Source organism: Muscardinus avellanarius (genome assembly GCF_963383645.1).
Source record: "Muscardinus avellanarius genome assembly, chromosome: 20".
NCBI classification, from domain to species: Eukaryota; Metazoa; Chordata; class Mammalia; order Rodentia; family Gliridae; genus Muscardinus; species Muscardinus avellanarius.
In genome coordinates, this window is record NC_137806.1 from 10198852 (window position 1) to 10220112 (window position 21261).

At 49.1% G+C, this 21261-nt stretch overlaps 1 protein-coding gene across 1 annotated transcript in view; it reads right to left on the reverse strand.

Annotated features, from left to right (window-relative positions):
• Positions 1 to 21261, reverse strand: part of SVIL (supervillin) — a gene marked incomplete at both ends in the record, with an annotated part of 99713 nt that overhangs the window by 23166 nt on the left and 55286 nt on the right. The window contains 9 exons of the mRNA XM_080717151.1: positions 478 to 623; positions 742 to 889; positions 1480 to 1616; positions 3323 to 3478; positions 6306 to 6478; positions 8924 to 9101; positions 10790 to 10876; positions 10960 to 11049; positions 14735 to 14882. Of these exons, the coding sequence (XP_080573277.1) occupies positions 478 to 623; positions 742 to 889; positions 1480 to 1616; positions 3323 to 3478; positions 6306 to 6478; positions 8924 to 9101; positions 10790 to 10876; positions 10960 to 11049; positions 14735 to 14882 (1263 nt within the window). The remainder of the gene's footprint in view (positions 1 to 477; positions 624 to 741; positions 890 to 1479; positions 1617 to 3322; positions 3479 to 6305; positions 6479 to 8923; positions 9102 to 10789; positions 10877 to 10959; positions 11050 to 14734; positions 14883 to 21261) is intronic.

The window sequence follows — 21261 nt, forward strand, 5'->3', positions numbered from 1 at the left end:
TATATATATATATATATATACTTGTATACACACATAAATATATATGTATCTATCATTCCCCAAAATTAAGGACTAAAAATATTTTAATTATTATGCCAAATTCAAGAGATAGAGCTAAGCAACACATTTCGCTTAAAATATAAGAGCCTCCATCACCCCATGCCACCTTCGAGCCATGTCCTGAATTCTGCACTAGTATTTCGGATGGCAGCAATGGTTTGAAACCCCCAAGAAATACTCTTTTACAGAGTGGCCCCGGGTTTGGGGTTTTGTTCGGCGGCAGAGCGCCAGCCTAGCTTGGGCCTGATCTTCAGCGCTGGTAAAACAAACAAACAAACAAACAAACAAACAAACAAACAGGGCTTCAGCACTGGCCAGTTGGGACGACACAGGCCAGCCCACGTTGGGCGCTCACTGCCGTGGTATCGGGCAGACCTGCCACAGCACCCGAGGGTGCTGCCGGCCGAAGCGCGGTACCTCTTTGGCCTGCAGGAGGGAGCACTTTGGGATCTTCCCCCAGTAGTCGTCCTCGGGCACGAGCTTGTCTTCCACCAGGCGGTAGATGCAGTTGGTCTCGATGATGGCCGCCTCGTACAGCTCATCCTCTTTCGGGTCTCCGGCAGCTTTGGGGCGAGAAGGACAGGAGAGGTCACTCTTGACTTCAGTGGTAGCAGGCTGGAGAGACTGAGCTGGGGGAGGAAGATGAGGCGGCCTGGCCGCGGACACACAGCCAGCCCTTACTCTGGTAGCTGGTCTGGCCGCCCAGGAGCTTCCAGAAGTCCTTGGCCGCGTGCGTGTGCGTGTTAATTCCTTCTTCGATGGTCTGGATGTAAGTAGCTCTACAACCAAGTTCCCTCTTGGTCTGAATTAAAGTGGCCAGTTCTGAGGCCTGAGAAAAGGGAAAGCACAGTTACCTGGGTAGAAATACCCACGGCTAGACAGAGGGCATAAGCTAAAAGCAGAGAGATGGCGTGCGTCTGCAGGGGACATTGTGGGCTTGGGGTAGAATGACAGTGGTCTCGGTGGGTGTTTTCAATAAAGGCAAGAGACTGTAACTGCAGGACCGAGGGAGGATTAGCTCCTCAGCGCAGCGGTTCTCAGTCGTCAGTATTTAACCAATCATGTGATGCTTTTCAAAGCTACATTTCTTGGACTTCAGCCCAAGAGATTCTCATTCGCAAGGTCTGTTTCAGAGCTCCACTGGTGCCTGGGATACAGGGCTTTTGAAGTGGAGTGGGCTCCGATTTTACACAGGACTCTGCCCTGGACCTGCAAACTGGAAGCACGGGCCCCAGTCCTTCTAAAACACACCGCCCGGCACTGCGTGACAGCTACCCTGGGAACAGAAGACGCCGAGGAGGGACACGCTGCCTGCCCCTTGGGTCCCAGCACGGGGGAGCTCGTGTGGACCCGACAGTGGCAGGACATCCCCTTGGGTGGAGGGGGCCCTAGCCAGGCGCCTCACGTTCAGACACCCACCTTCGCCTTCTCGATGACGTTTGCGAACTCCCCGACCCACAGGAAGCAGTACTGGGGAGACAGCAGGAGGAAGCAGTCCCCGCTGTTGAGCGACGAGGCGCGGGGCTCCACCAGCCTGGTCTGCACGTGTCTTCTCCCTGCACAGGAGGCCGGAGTCACGTTTCCCCGGGGAGGGCTTCCCCGTGAGGACCCCTGTCTGCTGAATTCATTCCCCAGCCCGGTGTGGCAGGGAGGGGCTTAAAGGGCCACAGGTAGCGTCATCGGGGTCTCCCCTGGATGCTGCTCGCCCAGTGCCACCATGCCCGCGGGGACGGCTGCTGCGCCTTGGCACAGCAGGACACAGGAGGGTCCCCTCGCCGGGGACCTCTACCTCTGGCCCTCTCCTGAAGTCTGCCTCCTACGCCTCCCATCTTGGGCTGGGCTGCAGGCCTTGCCCTCGCCCTGGAGGGGGGTTTCCCCTAAAACCCAGGGGCATCTGGACAGGACTGGCCAGCAGGGAGCACCGTCTACTGCCGCTTCCAGCACCTTCTACTAAACGGTCCCGGGGTTTGGAGTGCAGTGTAGCCTCTGGGTTAGCGCACAGGGACAGAGATTGGCTCTTTGGGTTGGCCAGTGGTCTTTTACAATATTTATTTATTTATTTCTATTTATATATGTAATAAATAAATATTTATTTTATTTAAATATTTAAATAAATATGTAATAAATAAATGTTTATTTATTTCTATTTATATGTGTGTTTGATATTGAACCCAGGAGCATTTTCTACCTCCAATCTACACCCCCAGCCCTTTTTATTCTTTGTTTTGAACAGGGTCCTGCTAGGCTGCTGAGGGTTTCACTAAATTGCCGAGGCTGTCCTTGAACCTGTAACCCTCCTGTCTCAGCGCCCTAAGTACTGAGATTACAGGAGTGTGCACTGGGCTTGCCCAGCCACGAGTCTTTTCTATATGACTTTATTGGTGCCTTATAGCCTCGCATCACAATGTAAACCGTGTTGACAATGCCCTGCATGCCCACAGGACTCGGTGCCCCCCGCCATCCCATTTCCCTCCCTCCCAAAACCAAGTGCCCAGACTCACAGTGGTGTATTCACATGCGTACACACAGTCGATGGTAGTGTTTCCATTAATGACCCTCAGTCTTCCCCCTCCTCTTCCCTTCCTCCCTGGCTTCACCGAGAATCTCCTCCGTTATCTGCAGTCCCCGGTATCCTGATTACTTGTCTTTACAATATGCTACAGAGGACAGTGGTTTGCAGAACTATACCAGAAACCCTTGGCAGGGGCGGAGGAGATTCACCCATCCTCCTGTGAAGATCCACCTACGGGGCTCGCTCCCTCACGGCCAGGCTTCCCGGCTTCCGAGTCCCCCACCTGTAGCTAGGAAGGTCGTGAGAGTGGGAGCCCACCGGTTTCTGCCTTCCTCTGGCTCCTGCCCCAGCACCTCCCGCCCCGGCCTGCGCAGACCCTGCTCACTTGGGTAAGAGGCGAGGCCGAGCAGAGGCCACTGGGCCCGTCTGCGCACAGCGGTGACTGCGCGGCAGTGGGGCGCAGACCGCAGGACCAGGGAAACAGGAGCAGCGCTGGGGTTCTGGGAGGGCAAGAACCCCCTTCAAGGCCACTCAGCGGGTGGCCGTGCCCTTAAACGTGGTGATAACTCTCCAAGCCCAGGGTGCAGCATTCCCTACTTCCAGCCTGATGGGGGTTTGCGGTTTCAGGGAGTACCCGGTAGAACGGAGACTCCCAGAGCGCGCACGCCTTCCCTCCCGGGTGGGAAAGGGTACAGTTGGGATAGAGAAACTACTGGCGTCGCGGGATTCTTGTGCGCCTCTCGGAAATACCTTTAATCTGCAGCAGCATGAGCTTCCTGTGGGGCACGGCGCTGTTGTTGGAGTTCTGCTCCGTCAGGTTGACGCTGCGCAGGCTCACGCTGCTGAAGTTCTCCTTGCTGGCCAGCCCCGCCAGGGTCACTTCCGAGAAGCTGGAGTTGGAGGACACTGGGGGGGAGGAAGGAAAGGGAGGCGGGAAGCGAGAGGTCCCGAGGAGACGAAGCCTACGGTCAGCTCGATTCCCAACTGGGGCGACCACCACGCGCGTCTTCTAAAGTTGTTACCCAAGGGGAAGCCTGCTCAAGTCTGACAGTCAGTGCCACCCAGTGCTTAGCCATTATGGAGCATTAAATACGGCAGCGAAGGCACACACTGCTGTCGACACCTGTCACGTCTCACTGCAGTGGGAGGAGGGCGTGGCGATGTGGACCGGCTACTCTGGGATGCGTCAGCAGGTGCTGAGAGCTGCTGCAATTTCAAACAACGTGTAGACTCTGGATATATTCCCAAGGAAGACTAGACGTCTTTCACCAAAAGGCTTTCCACGCAGAAGGGCTGGCTCTGGGAGAGGATCTGGTCTAGCCTTTCTCTGGAGGCCAGGTGACCGGCTGGATGGTACGTTCAGGTCCCTTGCTCTCAGACCCAAGATGCTGGTTTTCAGTGTGGACCAAGGAACATCTAGGATCAGCCCGTCATCACTAAGCCGACCTCCAGCCCATGAACGAGGAGGTGGTGGAGGAGAACGGGACACTGGACCAATAAACCTTCACATCTCCAACGCATTTTTTTAAAAATATATATGCTGGAGCAGAATTCAGAAAAGTACATCACTGGGATTAAAGTTATATCTCTGAGAAAATATAACAGTACTTGATACTTAAAATGGCATAGGGATTTTGAAAAGCACTTTTTTAGTGAAATGTATATATATGTGTGTGTGTATATATGTGTGTATGTATACATGCGTATATGTATATATATGTATATGTATGTATGTGTGTGTATATATGTGTATATATATGTGTGTGTATTTATGTGTGTGTATGTATACATGTATATGTGTATATATATATATGTATATGTATATATGTGTGTGTATTTATATGTGTGTATATATGTGTGTGTATATTTACACACACACACACATCTTTTCTGTGTGTGGTACGGGGATCAGTTTCAGGGCCTTTTACCACTGAGCAGTGCCCACAGCCCTTTTGTATTCTGAAACAGGGCCTTGCGAAGTTACTGTATACTGTCCTCAAATCTGTAATTTTTCAGTCTTAGCCTCCTAAGTCAAAAGCTCCATGCAAAAGCTCCATGGGCAAAAGTCTGGGCAGGTGTGTACATACTGGGATTATAGGAATGTACCACCGTGCCTGGATAAACGAGTTGGAAGTTGGATTTAGTTAGGTGGGTTTTTAAAAATTCCTTCCTTCCTTCCTTCCTCCCTCCCTTCCTTCCTTCCTTCCTTCTTTTCTTTCTTTCATACTGAAAATTGAACCCAAGACTTGTACACGCCAGGCAAGTGCTATACTACTGAGCCACAGCTCCAGCTCTCATCTAAATACTCTAATTTTTTTTTTTTTTTTGGTGCTAGGGATTGAACTCAGAGGCATTCTACTTATGAGCTATATACACAGCCCTATTTATTTTTATTTTTGAAACAGGGTCTCAGGCTGGGCGTGGTGGCCCATGCTTGTAATCCCAGCATTTGAGAGGTGGATACCAGAGGATCACAGTTCACAGACTTAAGAGACCCTGTTTCCAAATAAAAATATAAAAATAGGTCTGGGAGTGTAGCCCAGAGCTATAAAAGTTTCCAGGAACCCCGGTACCACCAAAACAAACAAACAAACAAATAAACAAACAAACAAAAACATATAATGACTAAAAAAAAAAAAAGAAAGCAACATGGTCTCACCAAGTTAATGAGGGTCTTAACAAAGTTGTGGAAGCTGGTCTCAAACCTGTGATCCTCCTGATTCAGCCTCTCGAGTACTAGGATTATAGGTGGTGCCACCATCCCTGGCTTAAATATTATATTTCTAAGCAATATTTTAGGAAATTGGTTTATTGGTGCTATAGGAAAATAAAAACAATAATAAGAATATTCAAAATCTCAAGTTTATACATGTCAGTATCTCTACCAAGAAAAATACTATTCAGAAAATGGAGGCTCACATTAATGGGCAGATGGCCTAACGTGGGAGAAGCCGGTCCAGGCCGCCATGCACAGCATGAGCCGAACCAGGTCCTCCATCCACCCAGCACAGAGCAGCCCGAGGCCTCTCCTTAACAGAGGCTGTCAAGCATTGCTTTATGTGTTACTTAATAAACACAATTCTAGGATTAGAAGCAGCAATGATCTGGGAGGTTTTCCCCTAAGAGATCAAGTGGTTTGCTCTTGAAAGCAAATGGTTGTGTTTGGACCTACAGGGCTGAAAATGGGTTGAATTATGCAATCCAAAAAGCTCCCCCTCTCCAACATGCTGAGTGAGGCAAAACTCAACTGAACAGGGTGAAACAGGGTGATCTCAATTACCCAACTGAATAGATGATCCATGGGGTAAAAAATATCCATGGAAAACCTTTCGAATCCATGCAGGTGTGCAAAGTGTGTGTACAGACCTGCTCATTTTTATTTAATGAACATCTTTTGAGTAACTTTATTGGCCTTTGCATGGCAGAATTAAAAAAAAAAAACTATTAAAACAACAGAATAAGCCGGGCGAGGTGGCACACACTTGTAATCCCAGTACTAGGGAGGCTGAGACAGGAGGATCACAGGTTCAAGGCCAGCCTCAGCAACTTGTGAGACCCTCTGCAATTGAGTGAGACCCTGTTTCAAAATAAAGAATAAAAATAGGGCTGTGGCATGTAGCTCAGAGGTAGAATGCCCCTGGGTCCCATCCCCAGTAACACACACACACACACTCCATAAAAACCAGAATAGCCGAGCCCCAAGCCCGGCAGCGGTGGTGGCTCGGATACTTACTCTTTTCTACCTTCATACGCTTCGACTCCATGAAGGCAACGTTGAGCCTCTGCTCCGTGTACTCCTGAAGGAGATCCTCCCTCGCGGCCAGCATCTTCAGGGGATTTTTGGAAGCCTGGACCCGGCGCTTGGGCCTGATTGAGCGCTTGTGCTCAGCCACAGAAGACGTCAGCCTGCAGGGAGAAGCAGCGTCCATCTCAGCCCGTAGCACCAGCCGCGCCGCTGGGTTTGTGGTGCCTGGATCCAGGGCGAGGGCCCCACGATTTCATTTCCTGACTCTAAGATGCAGCTCTGCCCCCGCCATCCCCCCTGGTGTGGAGTCACGGAATCTTGGAGTTGGGAGAGAGGTTTAAGCCCACGCTCAGCATCCTTGAGAAGCCGGCTCACTAGCCACCCTCGGTCTCTGCCTGGAGGGAGGTGGTGCTTCACGGGGCTGCTCTAAAGTTAGGGAGCCCCCGGGTCTCCTCCTGGTTCTCTTTCTGGAATAATCAGACCTGCCCCTGGACCCACTCTTCTGTGCTCGAGTCTGAGCTTCCTCTTCACACACGCTTTCTCCTGTCCACCCCTTCATGGCTTGTCCTCCCCCCCTTCCCCCCTGAGAAAAACAACCCCAATTCTGAGAAATGTACTGAAATAAAATAGGCCTGAAAAACCATCAGAGAAACCCTCATGCCTTCAGAAGACTATGGACTGACGACCCTGGGAGGAGGTGGCCCCGTTCTGGGAACTTTCACCAAACACCTGCTGCTGCGCCCAACTTCCAAGTGTGCAGGTCTCTGTGCCGGAAAGTCTTCTTTATGTATAAGACCATGTGTGTGTGTGTGTGTGTGTGTGTGTGTGTGTGTGTGTGTGTGTGTGTAAGTTGACATATAACTATTCAAGTTGGTATATTTAACAAACTTTCTTTTATTTTTTTTGCGGTACTGGGGATGGAACCCACGGGCATTCTAACTCTGAGTGACACCCCCAGACCTAGTTTTTATTCTTTATCTTGAAAAACAGTCTCACTGAGTTGCAAAGGGCCTCACTAAGTAGCTGAGGCTGGCTGGGAACCTGGATCCTCCTGTCTCAGCCTCCCGAATGCTGGGATGATAAGCGTGTGCCACCATGCCCGGCTTATATAATAATTTTTGTTTTGGGTACTAGCAATTGAACCTAGGGATGTTTTCCACCCCCAGCCCTTTTTATTCTTTATTTTGAACCAGGTCTTTCTAAGTTGCTAAGCCTGGTCTTGAAACGGAGACTGTTTCAGTCTCACCAGTACTGGAACCACAGCTGTGCGTCACCTCACCCAGCTATTATAGATACCGGTTTAAGCAACTGCAGCTGGATGGAGAGAAGATTGAGAAATAACTAGATAACGATGTATGCAAATGACCCGAATGGTATTGGAAGGTGGGAAATGGCAAACTGTTCACGACTTTAAGGCTGGAAATAGAAATATGCAAGCTGAAAGAAACTGAAATGTATGAAGCATGTATTAGGAATAGCTTACAGAAAAAAGTACGACGACTACCCAGATTTCGGGAGAGAAGACTCGTGCTGGGTCACTGTGGGTGTGGCCTGCCCCGCACAGTGCCCCTGCTTCTGGTAAGAGCTGGAGTTCTCTGGGGCAGTCACCTCACCCCTGCCGTGGCTCCGGGGGGGGGGGGGGGGATCTAGAACTCATTCCAGCCAACCAGCGTCTTCTATCCCGTTGGCCACAATATAGCCCTTTTAGGGACAGACTTAGGGCTCAGGCTGGAGTGACGGAAACTGAACCTGGAGCTGCTGCTGAAAGTGCCAGAAGCTGCTGATAGCCAAGGAGGTGGCCTGCATCTATAGAGCTAGGGGTGGCCACCTTCCACCCTAGGGCTACAGCTCGGCCTGCCAGGTATGAAGCCAGCTCCGGGCTCTCTTCATCACCACGAAGAGACCACATTCTGGTGTTAACCTCTTGAACTTGAGGTCACACCTGCACTTTTCAGCACATGAACCCATGAGGTCACACCTGCGCTTTTCAGCACGTGAACCCACAACCCCACCACACCTTTCTTCTACCAAGGTCATTTCTGCTTTGTCCTTTCTCTGGCAGTCACAACTGATAGGATCCTAGTTTCACGATAACTTTCCTTGGGGTTTATCCACGTTCTCTCGTGAAGACAGGCCTTTGAATATTGCAGAGAAAACCCTCGGCTGTGCTGATGTTACAGACTATTGCACGCTAAGTACCATTCCTTAGCTGTACTGATCCGAATGCCTATCATCACATTTTTCAGTGACAGATAAGAATTGGATATGTCGAACGAAACAGGTGGAGAAACCTCAGCTGCACCAGGATAATCTAAACATCTGCACAACGATCCTGGAGGGATGTAGCATCCAGAGGCACTATTTTGATAGAAGAGATTAAATATCTGGGGCACATGTGGCCTGCTCTTTGCACATCTGGTCCAGAGCGCACATGATTTACCGCCCTGCAACCATGTGCATCTGGCTCTAAAGACACAACAGGCCTGTAGTGAGCTCTACTGCAGAGAAGACGACACGGGATGCCAACTCCCGGGGCAGGACCGTGCGGAGGCAGGGGTTCAGGAAGCCCCTCTCAGTGGAGGAGAGATGAGACCAAACTAACTCACTTGGGCGCATAAGGGTCGAAAATAACATCAAAGTCCTCGTCCAGCTCCACGGGGCTTCTTGGTACATTGCAATCCACGCTGCGGTAAAATTTGGCAAAGGTCTCGTCATCATCCAACTTCATCACCTCCTTCACCGATTTGCCGGTGACTGTGAGGACCGTTTCTTGCATCCCACCGACTAGGAGTAAATAAACAGTGTTACGAGTTCTAATAAAGTGGTTACTCTGACTGTGCCTTGCAATATTCTAAGAAGGTTTTTTTCCATGCATAAGTTTCAGGAATTAATATGCTAGTGATACACGGGGCTCTGTGCTTGCCTGTAGGGCCCTTCCTTGGCTTCTCAGGAAAGGACGGAGGTTGGCCCTGCCCTGCTGCATGCAAGCCCACTGGGCATTTCTGAATCTGACCTACCATAGGGACAACTAGCCTGAGCCTTGTGGCACACTGGGGGCCTGTGAACTTTTTTTTGGCAAAGGACTGGCAATAACTATTTTAGGCTTAGCATGGGGAGCCACAGGGCCTGCGTTGCAACTACTCAATTCTGCTGTGACAGTGACAACGTGGCTACTGATTGTAGGTTCAAAAATGAACACAGCCGTGTTCCAATGAAAATTTATTTTCAGCAACAGGTGCAGCTGGAATTGACCATGGTCATTGTTTGCAGACCCTTGGGCTAGATTGCCGTTATGTGTGTCTAATAAAATCCCCATCACTAGCATTTCTTGCTTAGTTGCTTTGGTTATTGTATTACACTTTAATATCTCTGGCTTGTAGGGCTGTATTATTTTCAACCTTTTAGGTATCACTGTTGATCATAAGGACTTCCAGTCTGGTATCTCAGGGGTTTCAATTACTGGACATGTTTTTCAAGAGGTCAAAGGCTATTTCTGCATATTATTTGATTGTGGACTTGAGTGACTTTCGTATGGAAATACTTATTTCAATATCTATTTATTAGAATGTTCCTTTAGAAATCCTTCATGAGTTCAAAAAATAATATTAGCTTTTATCTTGTCAGGAATCGACACATACAATTTGAGGTTCAACCGAGAGCATGCTGATTTTGCATATGTATAATTATGTGCTTTCAAGGTCAAAAGCAAACTCTTTGAGGTCACAATCCTGGTTGGGTGGCGTTCCGAGGGTTTAGATTCAGGGACAAATGTTTCACTGGGAGTCCTTGATTTGAACCGTTACTGAGCGAATCAGACTGATAATCTAATCAGCTTGACCCCATACCTCATTTTATTCCCCAAAGGTAACAGCAAAGATAATGGTTACAGTATGAATTAGTAAAGCTATAATGGAAATAAGACAGATTTATTTATTTATTTATTTTGTACTAAGGATTGAACTCAGAGTTACACTACCTCAGAGGTATACCTCCAGATAGCTAGCATTCATTTATTCATTTTTGATATGAGGGTTTAAACCCAGAGACATTCTACTTTTGAGCTACACCCCTAGCCCTATTTATTTATTTATTTATTTATTTATTTATTTATTTGTTTGTTTTTGGTCCTAGAGATTGAATCCAGCAGCATGCCACTTTTGAGCTACACTCTATCCCAATTTTCTATTTTCTCTTTTGAATTAGGGCCTTGCTAAGTCACACTGTGCGCTGGCCTCAAATCTGAGATCCTCCTGCCTCAGAATTCAAGTACTGGGATTACAGGAGTGTGCTACCACACGGGGCAAAGGATGATAATTTAGCTGAGGCGAAAACGTAATCAGAATTAAGATTTGGAGATTTTAAGAGAGGGGCTGGTGGGTGTTTGTGGGTTTTCTTAGCTACTCACTGAAAATGCAAATCGTGGACTTCTCTAAGAACGCCCAAAGCCTCCCCCGCTGGCTTCTGCCGCATACCTTTGTTATTCAGTCTTCTTAGAAAGGTTTCCAGCCTGTCCAACTTCAAGTCCGATTCCAGCTGCATATCTGGCCTGGCTTCGATATCTAAGCAAGTGGAAACCATGAGTGAGAGGCCACTGAGGACTCTGGACCAGCAGTCCGGGCGCGCCGGGCACCCGGTGACTTACCTTCGAGGGGTTTGGAAACTGGCGTTGTGCCCCTCGACTTATTGCAAACAGGAGAGGCTACTGGAGTCATGGCAGTGGGGGAGGCCAACCCTGCAGATCAGACACGGAGTGAGTTAGCACCTTAAAATGGCTTCTGGGAATTTCCAGAGCCCTTACGCATCTCCATGAGTCCCAGAGTAGACTGTACAACGTCTAAGAATTTATGCACCTGTGTACATACACACGCGTACATTTGGCAGGTGCCATGACTGCTGTGTGCGGCGGCCCCAAGGGTAGATAGGATTGCACTGTTTTGAAGGACCAAGACGCTGGCAAGCTGCTATCCCAAAATGGACAGTAAAGACATGGGAAGACACGCCGGTGATGTGGAAACAGAATAAAAGAGTGTGCAAGGCGGTCAGAATATGCCTGAATACATGGCGCCGTGGGCCCCGCAGGCCCTCCGCAGGTGGCAGGGGCCACCACGAAGAAGCCACACTTGTACCATCTCCCACAGAGGACGGTAAGAATAAACCGAGCCCCACTAAGCGGCGAGTAGCCCGGCACTACAGAGTTCTCCCCCAGGCTGAGGGAGGTGGGCCAACCTGATGCCGTGGGCGTCGTGCACTCCGTCACACCCAGTGCTGACCTGTCAGGGGAAAACACAGGAGGCCTGCGTCTCCACTGATCCGTGCCTGCCGAGGGCCGCGCCCAGGGCCGGGGCGGGACACTCGCGCTCTGCTTTCTCATATATTTACCTGGAAGCTGGTAGACAGTCTTCAAAAGGGCAAGGGACCCGTGAAAGGAAAATAAGGAAATTCTAGCACAGAGAAAGTATCTAGCTGGAATTAAAAAAACTTAACAAAGCCGGGCGTGGTGGCCACGCTTGTCATCCCCGCGCTTGGGAGGCGGAGACAGGAGGATCGCGGAGGTTCGAAGCCAGCCTCCCTGGCTTAAGAGACCCTGTTTCCAAATATATATATGATAGGTCTGGGAGTGTAGCCCGGAGGTAGAAGGGCTACCAGGAACCCCCAGTACCACCACCAAAAAAAAAAAAAACCTTATCAAAAAGATAAGTACCTTTTCCTAATCTAAGCAGAGGGGTTGGGAGGAGAAGTAATCAGTGCATGTAGAAGGAAGGAGATATTTCTGTTCCCTTGTAAAAAGTATGAAACTCTGAGATGCCATCCCCTGAAGAACCTCCAAAAACCAGTGTGAGTCAAGTCATTTACAAGGAAAATCAAGAAGCGAGTCACTCTGCCCTCCTTCCTGTGAACCTGGAGAGGTATTATGGCATAAGAATTTAAGAAAAATACCCGTAAGAGGCTTAAAACTTATGTTGTGGGTAACATTCTGGAAATAATTCTCAATATATATGTATATTTGCAAACACACACACGTACATATTTTATTTTTAAATATTTTTTGCAGTACTGGGGGTGGAACCCAGGGGCATTCCACCTCTGAGTGACACCCCCGGCCCTAATTTTTTATTCTTTTTTGTTTGTTTGTTTTTGGTGGTACTGGGGTTCCTGGAAACCCTTCTACCTCCGGGCTACACACCCAGACCTATTTTATACTTTTTTATTTTTGGAAACTGGGTCTCTTAAGCCAGCGCGGCTGGCTTCGAACCTGCGCGATCCTCCCGTCTCCGCCTCCCAAGCGCGGGGATGACAAGCCTGCGTCACCACGACCGGCTTATTCTTTATTTTGAAACAGGGTCTCACTGAGTTGCAAAGGGCCTCACTAAGTAGCGGAGGCTGTCCTCCTTTTATTTTTAAATATTTTTTTTGGGTGCATTGTAATTATACATCACGGTGGGATTTAAAGTAAAACAAACGTGTGTACATGTTATCGCTTGGTGTGCTTAAGATCAGTTTCAATGACCAGACCTGCAAAGGGTCTGTATCAGTAAGAAAGTCAACTTTTTAAAAAATAATAAAGGTAAATAGAATTTGATGTCACGGAATGGGGCAGCCAATTACTACCTAGGTAAAGGATGCGTAACGGGCCCCAAAGAGTTCATTAGCACACTCTGTTCACTCAGGAACTCTTAAACGCGATGGACTCGGAGGGAGGCTGATTTCTAAAAACAACTGGCAAAACATGCCCGCAAGCTACACGGGCAACCCAGCAAATTCTGCTAACATGCGCCCCCTGCTGCCCAATCAGGTGGTCCTGCACAAAAACTCCCAGAGGTAGGCTATCACTTTCCCAGCCAGACAGAAGGATTCTAGAGTTAAATAACAAAAGGTTAAGTAAAAACTCTCCCCATTCCTCTTTTCAATGAATTCTAGATGTGATAAGCACATGACCTACTTACTCTCTGGGAACATTTTTGCATTTGTTCTTCAAAATGCTTTGAGTACCTTTCTCCCAGGGTGACCCTAGAATACTAGAGAAACCCTGCGGAGGGCTAGCGGTTACACAGAGCCTAGAATATTGAAAAGGAGCAGGTCTTAAGGAGGCGAGGGGAGCGCAGAGCCTCCGGTGGAGAAGGCGTATCAGGCGCCTGCAGAGCGCCCCCTGCCGGCGGTTGCTGAAGGAGCCCTGAAGCCGTCCAGCAGGGAGGGGAGGGCTTCCTTCCATAGTGAATGTCAACTGGGCGCCAGATTATTGCGAGTGAAAAAGAGCCCAGAGGTCAAGGGAAACACAGAACCCGGTGGGTGCTAACACGTATTGGAAAAACAGGATGCGGTTTTATCATTAGATTGAAAATACACGAAAATTATTTCCTAAGCAAGCCATTTAGCGCTTGTTAAAGATCCCTCCATTTGTTCGGGATAACGGGAAACTCACCCACAGAGGCCTAGAAACTGTTCTATACAACCTGCATAAGAGCAAATCTGTTCCCTCTGATATAAACGTGAATAAAGACCCAGGGACACGTTCATTTGATAGGAAGAGACCACTCGCACATAGAATGTGATTTTTTAGGATGGGAGGGGGCAAAGGAACTAAAGCAAAGAGTGGTTGGGGGACGAGCTGGAGCCGGAGGGGGGAAGATGCTGTTTTCAGGTTCCCAGGTCCAGCCGTGTTTAAACCACCACACCCAGGGACCTGCTTTTGTTGGGGGGGGGGCTAAAGTGGTTTAAACACCACCCTGCAGGTCTGTGCTTTGATGGAGAAAAGAGTCGCAAACGTCCTCACTCTGCAAGACTGAACCATCTTCTGCTGTCTCCAGACGACCCCAGGATTAAGTGGGATGGTTTTGCTGGGAGGAGGCCTTCATGAAGTTGTTTACATTGTAGTTGGTCACAATTTAAACATTTATAGTGTGTCTACAGTGAATTTGGTTCTTTTCATCAGGGTGAGGAGCTCTTCATAGTTTTGAGGAAAAAAAAAAAGCTAAGCCTATAAAGTTGACGACAACATACTGATGTCCAAACTAAGTAAATGTGAAAACCTCTACCGTGGACCTAGGAAATGTGCTTTTCAGTAATAGCTTTGAAAATAACGGTCTATGTATACAGGTGCTGAAAGAACCCCCCAATTTAACCATGTCCCAAAGGGTATGAAAAAAAAGCGCAAATATTCGCCTCAGGCACTGTGGCGACTGTACTAACCATGAGCCTGTGACGCAGAGAGACGGCCTTCTGTGGGGAAATATCCCTGCCTGGGAACTGAAGACCGACCTTCCTTCCTTCCTTCTTTCCTTCCTGGCACTGGGGGCTGAGCCCAGGGACATTCTACCTCTGAGCTACATCCCCAGCCCTATTTTATTTTTTATTTTGAAATAGGATTGAGGGCCTCGGTAAGTGGCCGAGGCTGGCCTCGAACTCCCGCTCGCTCTGACCTTTCTTCACCATCCTTCCTGCCACGGTGAACTGCGTGGAGTCGTTGGCGGCGCCGCGGCCCCTGCTCTTCCAGGCCTCCTCGCGGACCGTGATGAGCTGCTTCCTCTCCTCGATCGTCATCTGGCTTTCTCGACTTTCTGTGACCCGCTGCTTAGGACATGCGCAGAAAAGAGAAAGTCAGAGAGAGAAGACCAAGGCGTGTGCGTTAGCCTGCGGTGTGTCCTGGGAGAAAAGCTCATAAAAATTATTACAGTTACATTTAATAATTAGCATGCATAAATATAATTATTATGCATAATTATATTTAATGATTAAATAGAATAATTGTGATTAAATATAACTATTATGCATAATTATATTTAATCATTATTAAATAGAATAATGATTATTATTGTGAATAAATAAAGTTGCCATTTTAGCCATCTAGTTAAACTCAGGTGGAACGGTAGAGTTTTACCCATGTGGCCATAACAGCGCGCTGTAGAACCCTTCACCCATGCGCGCTCACGGGGAGTGCGGTGAGCAGGACGAAGGTCCCCAAGGTTTCTTGGCATTTGGCTTCTGCCTCCACCAGCGAGGGGCCAGCAGCAGCCAGGTCAGCCCTCGTGACTTAACGTACCTAACACCGAGGATGAACTGTGCAGACGTAACGTGCCTACAAAATGTATCTCCTCAAAGTGTGCTTTCCAGGGCTTCTGTTGGAGGCGCTGGAGATACTCCAGCTCTTCTATGTCTTTCTTTTTTGGGGGGTGGGATACTGGGGTACCCAGCGGCATCCTAACTCTGAGCTATACCCTCAGCCCTATTTTTTAGTTGGAAACAGGATCTCCCTAAGTTGCAGAGGGCCTTGGTAAGCTGCTGGCCTCTAACCTGCAATCCTCCTGTCTCAGCCTCTCAAGTGCTGGGTTTCCAGGCATGGGCCGCCGCGCCCGGCTTGGGGCATTTAATGTTTTCACACAGGAGCCGAGCAATCCTTCACTTCTCTCTCCCACTTTCTCCAGCTTCTCCCTCTCCACAGAGAGTTTCCTCTGAGGAGAAATCACTGCGGAGCAAGTGCCGTAAGGCCTGTCTATTCCTGACGCAGCTGGCAGGGGCGAGCCCTCGGGGGAGAGCGCTTCTCTTCTGCCATAACCCTCCACCAACTTTAGCGAGTTAGCGCCCTGCACAGGAAATGACTTCAAGCACAGCAGAGGTGGCCCAGTTCAGCTTCCTAATGCCCTGAGATGATGGGGCTACAGGAAGAGGCTGTCCCTCCCTTTCCAGCAGCATCGAGTCAGGTCTGCACCGGACACGTTTGGTTTCAGTCAAGAGCACGCGCTTCCCCACACCTAACCGCTCCGTCTTCACAGAATCCTTCCCTGGACCGTCGCATCCGGAAGTGATTCTGAGAGCCTCGGTCACTTAAGCACCTAATGAAATGTGTCAGTTAAATGCCTGGATCCTAAGTGGCAGGGATCGTAAGGGCATTACTGGTGGGCGAGGGATTGGCGTGACTGGAGCTTGGATGAGGATGCAAGATTATGTCAAGGTCAAACTCTTCATCGCTTGATTGTGCTTATGGGAGGAAACAGCTGTGACTTGGAAAATACCCCCTGAAGAAGACTGAAGAGGAGGTCTCCAAAGTGTTCATACATGGTGAGGGAGGAGAAACTACACGCAAACATGCTTACACACATACATGCATACACACTCAGATACATGCACACAAACACACACACATAAGCACATACATGTAACACACACACACACACACACACACACACACACACACACACGGGGTGGGGGAGCTGGTGAGAGGCAGAGAACCACAACAGGGAGGACGCCCACAGCTGGCGGAGCTGGTTCAGGAAGGAGGCGAGTGCCCATCCTATTATGGGCTTGAAGTTTTAAATCTCACCCATTTAAAAAAAAAAGTATTGCGAAAACGAAAAACAAAAGCCTTGGCTTTAACTTCCCAAATCATGATTGACAAGGCCCTAATTCCAGGCACTTTCTGAATCATGACCCTTATTAAGTAAACTATGAGGTTCACTTGCCAGGAAGAGCTCATAAAATTCAAGAAAAAGTTCTCTTTGAAAAGAAAGTTTCAGGAGTGGAGTTTAATCAAACCAATACCACACTTGGCGCAAAATATCTCCAAAAGACATAAAAAATGCCAAGAAAGTTGGCTCCTCCAAAGGCCCAGATATCACTGATTCTGTGACCAACGCACTAGCACCTCTCCAAAGTCCGGGGTGTGGTTAATGATTTAGAAACATGGTGTCTTTGGGCCAAGAATTTCATCCCCCAAGGCTCCCAGGTTCCCCCAGAATTTCTCCAAGATCTCAATGGATCTGAGCCCCGGGACGACACATTGGAAGGCTGGCAGCTTCCCTTCACTTGCCAGATAGAGGCTGGGCGGGCATTGCTTACTCACACCAAAATGATGGTCAAACAGAGACACTGTGTCTCCCCAGAAGTGATGTTTGTTAGTGCAGTTGGTCTCAGGACCTCTGCTTTCCTGCCACCTGCCCTTACATGGCTCCACGAGAGAGAAAAGAATAGCCAGTGTGTGCATTCACTGAAGAACCCAATAACAATGATCACAAGTTGCTATTAAATTCGAGAACTCAAACCGTGAAAACATTTGCCCATTTGCATTTTAGTTTTTTAGCTTAAAACTTAAAATTGTATGACTGTTTTTCCACTTTGAGTGTTCTCTGTCTGTCTGTCTCTCTTTCTCTCTTTGTAGTATTGGGGATTGAACCCAGGACATTCTACCTCTGAGGTATGCCCCTGACCCTATTTTATTTCATTTTTTAAATTTTGAAACAGGATCTCACTATGTTAGTGTGTACTAGCCTGAAACCTGCAAGTACTGGGATTAGAGGTGTGTGCGCCCGTGCCCAGCTAGACAAGCTTCCTTCCACTTGGCCGTGATTCCTCGTTTAGAGAAGGACATAATGTGCAGAGGGAAATGAGTGTTGCGGGTTCCTGATAGATATTTAGGGTTTCCTGGAAGATAAGCAAGAGGGAGAAGTGGACAGGAACCCTACCCCGTCTGTCCTCCACACAGAGCCCATGAATGTAACAGGGAGAAACGGAAAGAAGGAGCCTGGTGGCGGACCTTCCACCCATCACAAAAGTTAACTCAGAATGACAGAGCTAAATATAAAAAGTAAAGTTATAAAACTTCTAGAAATGACCATAGGAGAAAATCTAGGTGACCTTGGGTTCGCTGACCACTTTTTAAGAAGAATACCCAAGGCGTCATTCATGAAGTAACTGATAAGATATACTTCCACAGAATTAAAGTTCTCACCTCCAGAAAAGATACTGTCAAAAGAATAAGACAGACTGCAGAATGGAAGAAAAACTATCTGCAAAAAAACCTATCTGATAAAGAGGACTGTTACTCAAGATATCCAGGGATGCTTCAAACTCCACGATCAGAAACAACTAGACTAAGAAACATGCAAAGCAGCTCAACAGAAGCTCGGTGGGTGGAAAAAAGCCAATGAGAATACGCTCCGCGCCCAGGTCATCAGGGATTAGCCAATTAAAACAAGGAGACGCTCCTGCCGAAAGTAAGAAAGGTGAACACCCCCCAAACAAACAAAACAGGATCCTGGCAAAGACAGTGTTAAGATTTCTTAGAACACTAACAGATTCGTACCAGATGGTCCAGCGGCCATCTTCCTAAACCCTCAAGTGAGCCGACAGCTGGTGTCTGAACAAAACCTCCGCGTGGACACGGGAACAGCTTTCCCCATCACTGTGCGAGCCTGAGGCACCAAGAGCAGGTAAACGGTGGTGCCCCCGGCGACTGGATGTTATCCAGGATGAAGAAGAACCAAGTTCCAAGCCACGAGAAGACAGAGGGGGCGGAAACGTGTGTCGCCAAATGCAAGAAGGCCATCGGAAAGGGCCCCGTGGAAGAACCCAACGCTACCACGAGCCGGAAGGGAAAAAGGCCCCGGGGATGGTGGAAAGACCAGTGGTCGGCAAAGATTAGGGGCCAAGAGTGACGGGCAGCGAACAAAGCACAGGCGTTTAGGGAAGGGAAACTCTTCCACGTGATGCTGGGACGCTGGATGCGTCGTCTCGGAGGACCTCCCGGGTAACAGGCGCCAGGGGCCAGGCGCTGACACTGGGAGGCCGCGTGTGCAGGGAACAGCGGGACTTGTACTTTCTGCTCAAGTTAGCTGCGAGCCGAAAACTGGACTAAAATGAATCTCTCTCCCTTTCTACACTCACACCACACACACACACACACACACACACACACACACACACACACGAAGACGTGCAGCATAGAGCTTTGCCTTTGAATATTCATACTGACTTATTAACAGAATGCGTTTCCCCTGTTCGTGAAGAAGGAGCAGGTGTGCACCAGGTTCCAGCCTTGCTCCTGGGTGGAGCTGCCTGAGACCCGGGCCGGGCAAGGCTTTGCTAGGAGAAGACGTGGGGAGTTTCCATCTGGGGCGCAGCGAGATGGAAGGAGGACCCCCAGGCCCCTCTCTCTGGCCAGCCTCACTCCGCGGTGGTCGGTGGTGGGGCAGAGCAGTGAGATGCCGCTGGTCAGAGGCAAGCCGAGGTGACACAGCCCGTCTTGTGAGCAGGAGACAGAGGCCGGAGGGCAGGGCCGGGGAAGCCCCCCCGAGGAGGGAGATGAGAGCCCAGGAGCTGAGGAACAGCACGCACATGGCCACGTTTCACAGATGCGTCCACGCCACGACCATTCCAAGGGAGAGCTCAGTGGCTACGCTTTTTAGCTCATGATCACATAGGAGCCAGGTACATTGGTGCATACCTCTAATCTGAGTATTTGGGAGACGGAGATAGGAGGACCAGGGGTTTGAGGCCAGCCTCAGCAACTTAGTGAGGTCCTTCAGCAACTTAGTGAGATCCTGTTTCGAAATAAAATATAAAGTAGGGCTTGGGGTATAGCTCAGAGGTAGAATGCCCCTGGATTCAATTCCCAGGGCAAAGAAAAGAAAATCATACATCACCTAACTTAACTCAGACCAGGTCTCCTCTGGGGGTGTGGTCCAGACAAGGGATGATAAAGTCAGAGGGAAGGGTTGGGGTCTATGGTTTTGAGCTTGGCAGGGCCACTGTAACCACTCAGGTCGGGCAGCTTCTTCCCCGCTGTATCTTCTCCAGCCTTTCCACGCCCCAGTGGTCTCTACCGTGTCCACGCTACAACCTTCAACGCTGGGGAGGGACATCTTTTACAGAGCCGAGGCACTGAACACGGCTGCGTTTCCTGGCTCCTGACTTAAATTAGGACTTTACGCCTGGGCACCCAAGGGGGGCCCTTTCCTGTGTCGGTATTAGAAAATCGCTCTTGTATTAACTTCCAGTAAAAATATAGGAAGCAGTCGGAGCCGCCACACAGGTGCCCGGGCAGGGAGAACACAGCCTGCTTCACTCCAGAGCTCCCCGCCCTTTGTCCTAGTGTTTACCTGTAGCAAGAAAGTCAAGGCGACGGAAGTATGGAGAAGCAATTAAAGCCTTTCACCCCACAAACACTTAAAAACCCCAAGAGCACCGTGACTTTGCCTGGTGACAGCAAGGGCCTATGTCTTGCTTTTGGATCACACACAGCTGCACCGGCTCTGGTCTGCGCCCGTCTTTCCCTCCTGTTCTTTGGGACCCGGCCTTGGTACGGGAAATGTAAACTCTGTGCTTCTTCAAAGCGCCCATAGTTGACGGGCAACCTGATTCAGCAGAGGTAGAAGAAGACAGATCATTACCCTGCGCTCAGCAAGTGCACTGCCCAGAGACAGGGAGGCCTAGGAAATAAGTTCCTAGCTTGTTGCCTTGGTAACGCTGATAGAAACATACCAGTAAGAAAACTGTATTTAAGGGCCAGGAGCAGAGAGGAGAGGCAGAGTTGCATTTGGGGGCTCTCCAGCGTGGCTACCAGGCACGCTGCTTTTCTTCTCTTCCTTCTCTAGAAACTGCAACGGAGTTGTCTATTAGTTTTAATTTCCCGATTCAGCACATCTATTGGAACGGAGGCCAGGAGCCCACAGCACACTACAACTGTAACATAGCACTATCGTAGAGAAGACACAAAAACACAAACATAATCAATCCCCATCTCTCTCTCTCTCTCTCTCTCTCACACACACACACACACACACACACACTATAGATGACACTCACACACACGCACACACACACACTATAGATGACACACACACGCACACACACACACTATAGATGACACTCACACACACATACATAGTCACACTGACACACACGCGCACACACACTATAGATGACACTCACACACACATACATAGTCACACTGACACACACACGCACACACACTATAGATGACACTCACACACACATACATAGTCACACTGACACACACGCGCACACACACTATAGATGACACTCACACACACACTATAGATGACACACACACACTCACACACACACACACATAGTCACACTGACACACACATGCTGAAGTGCAGCAGTCGAGTTCCTTCCCCAGAGGCACCTAAAGTCCTTCCCTAACAGCCCA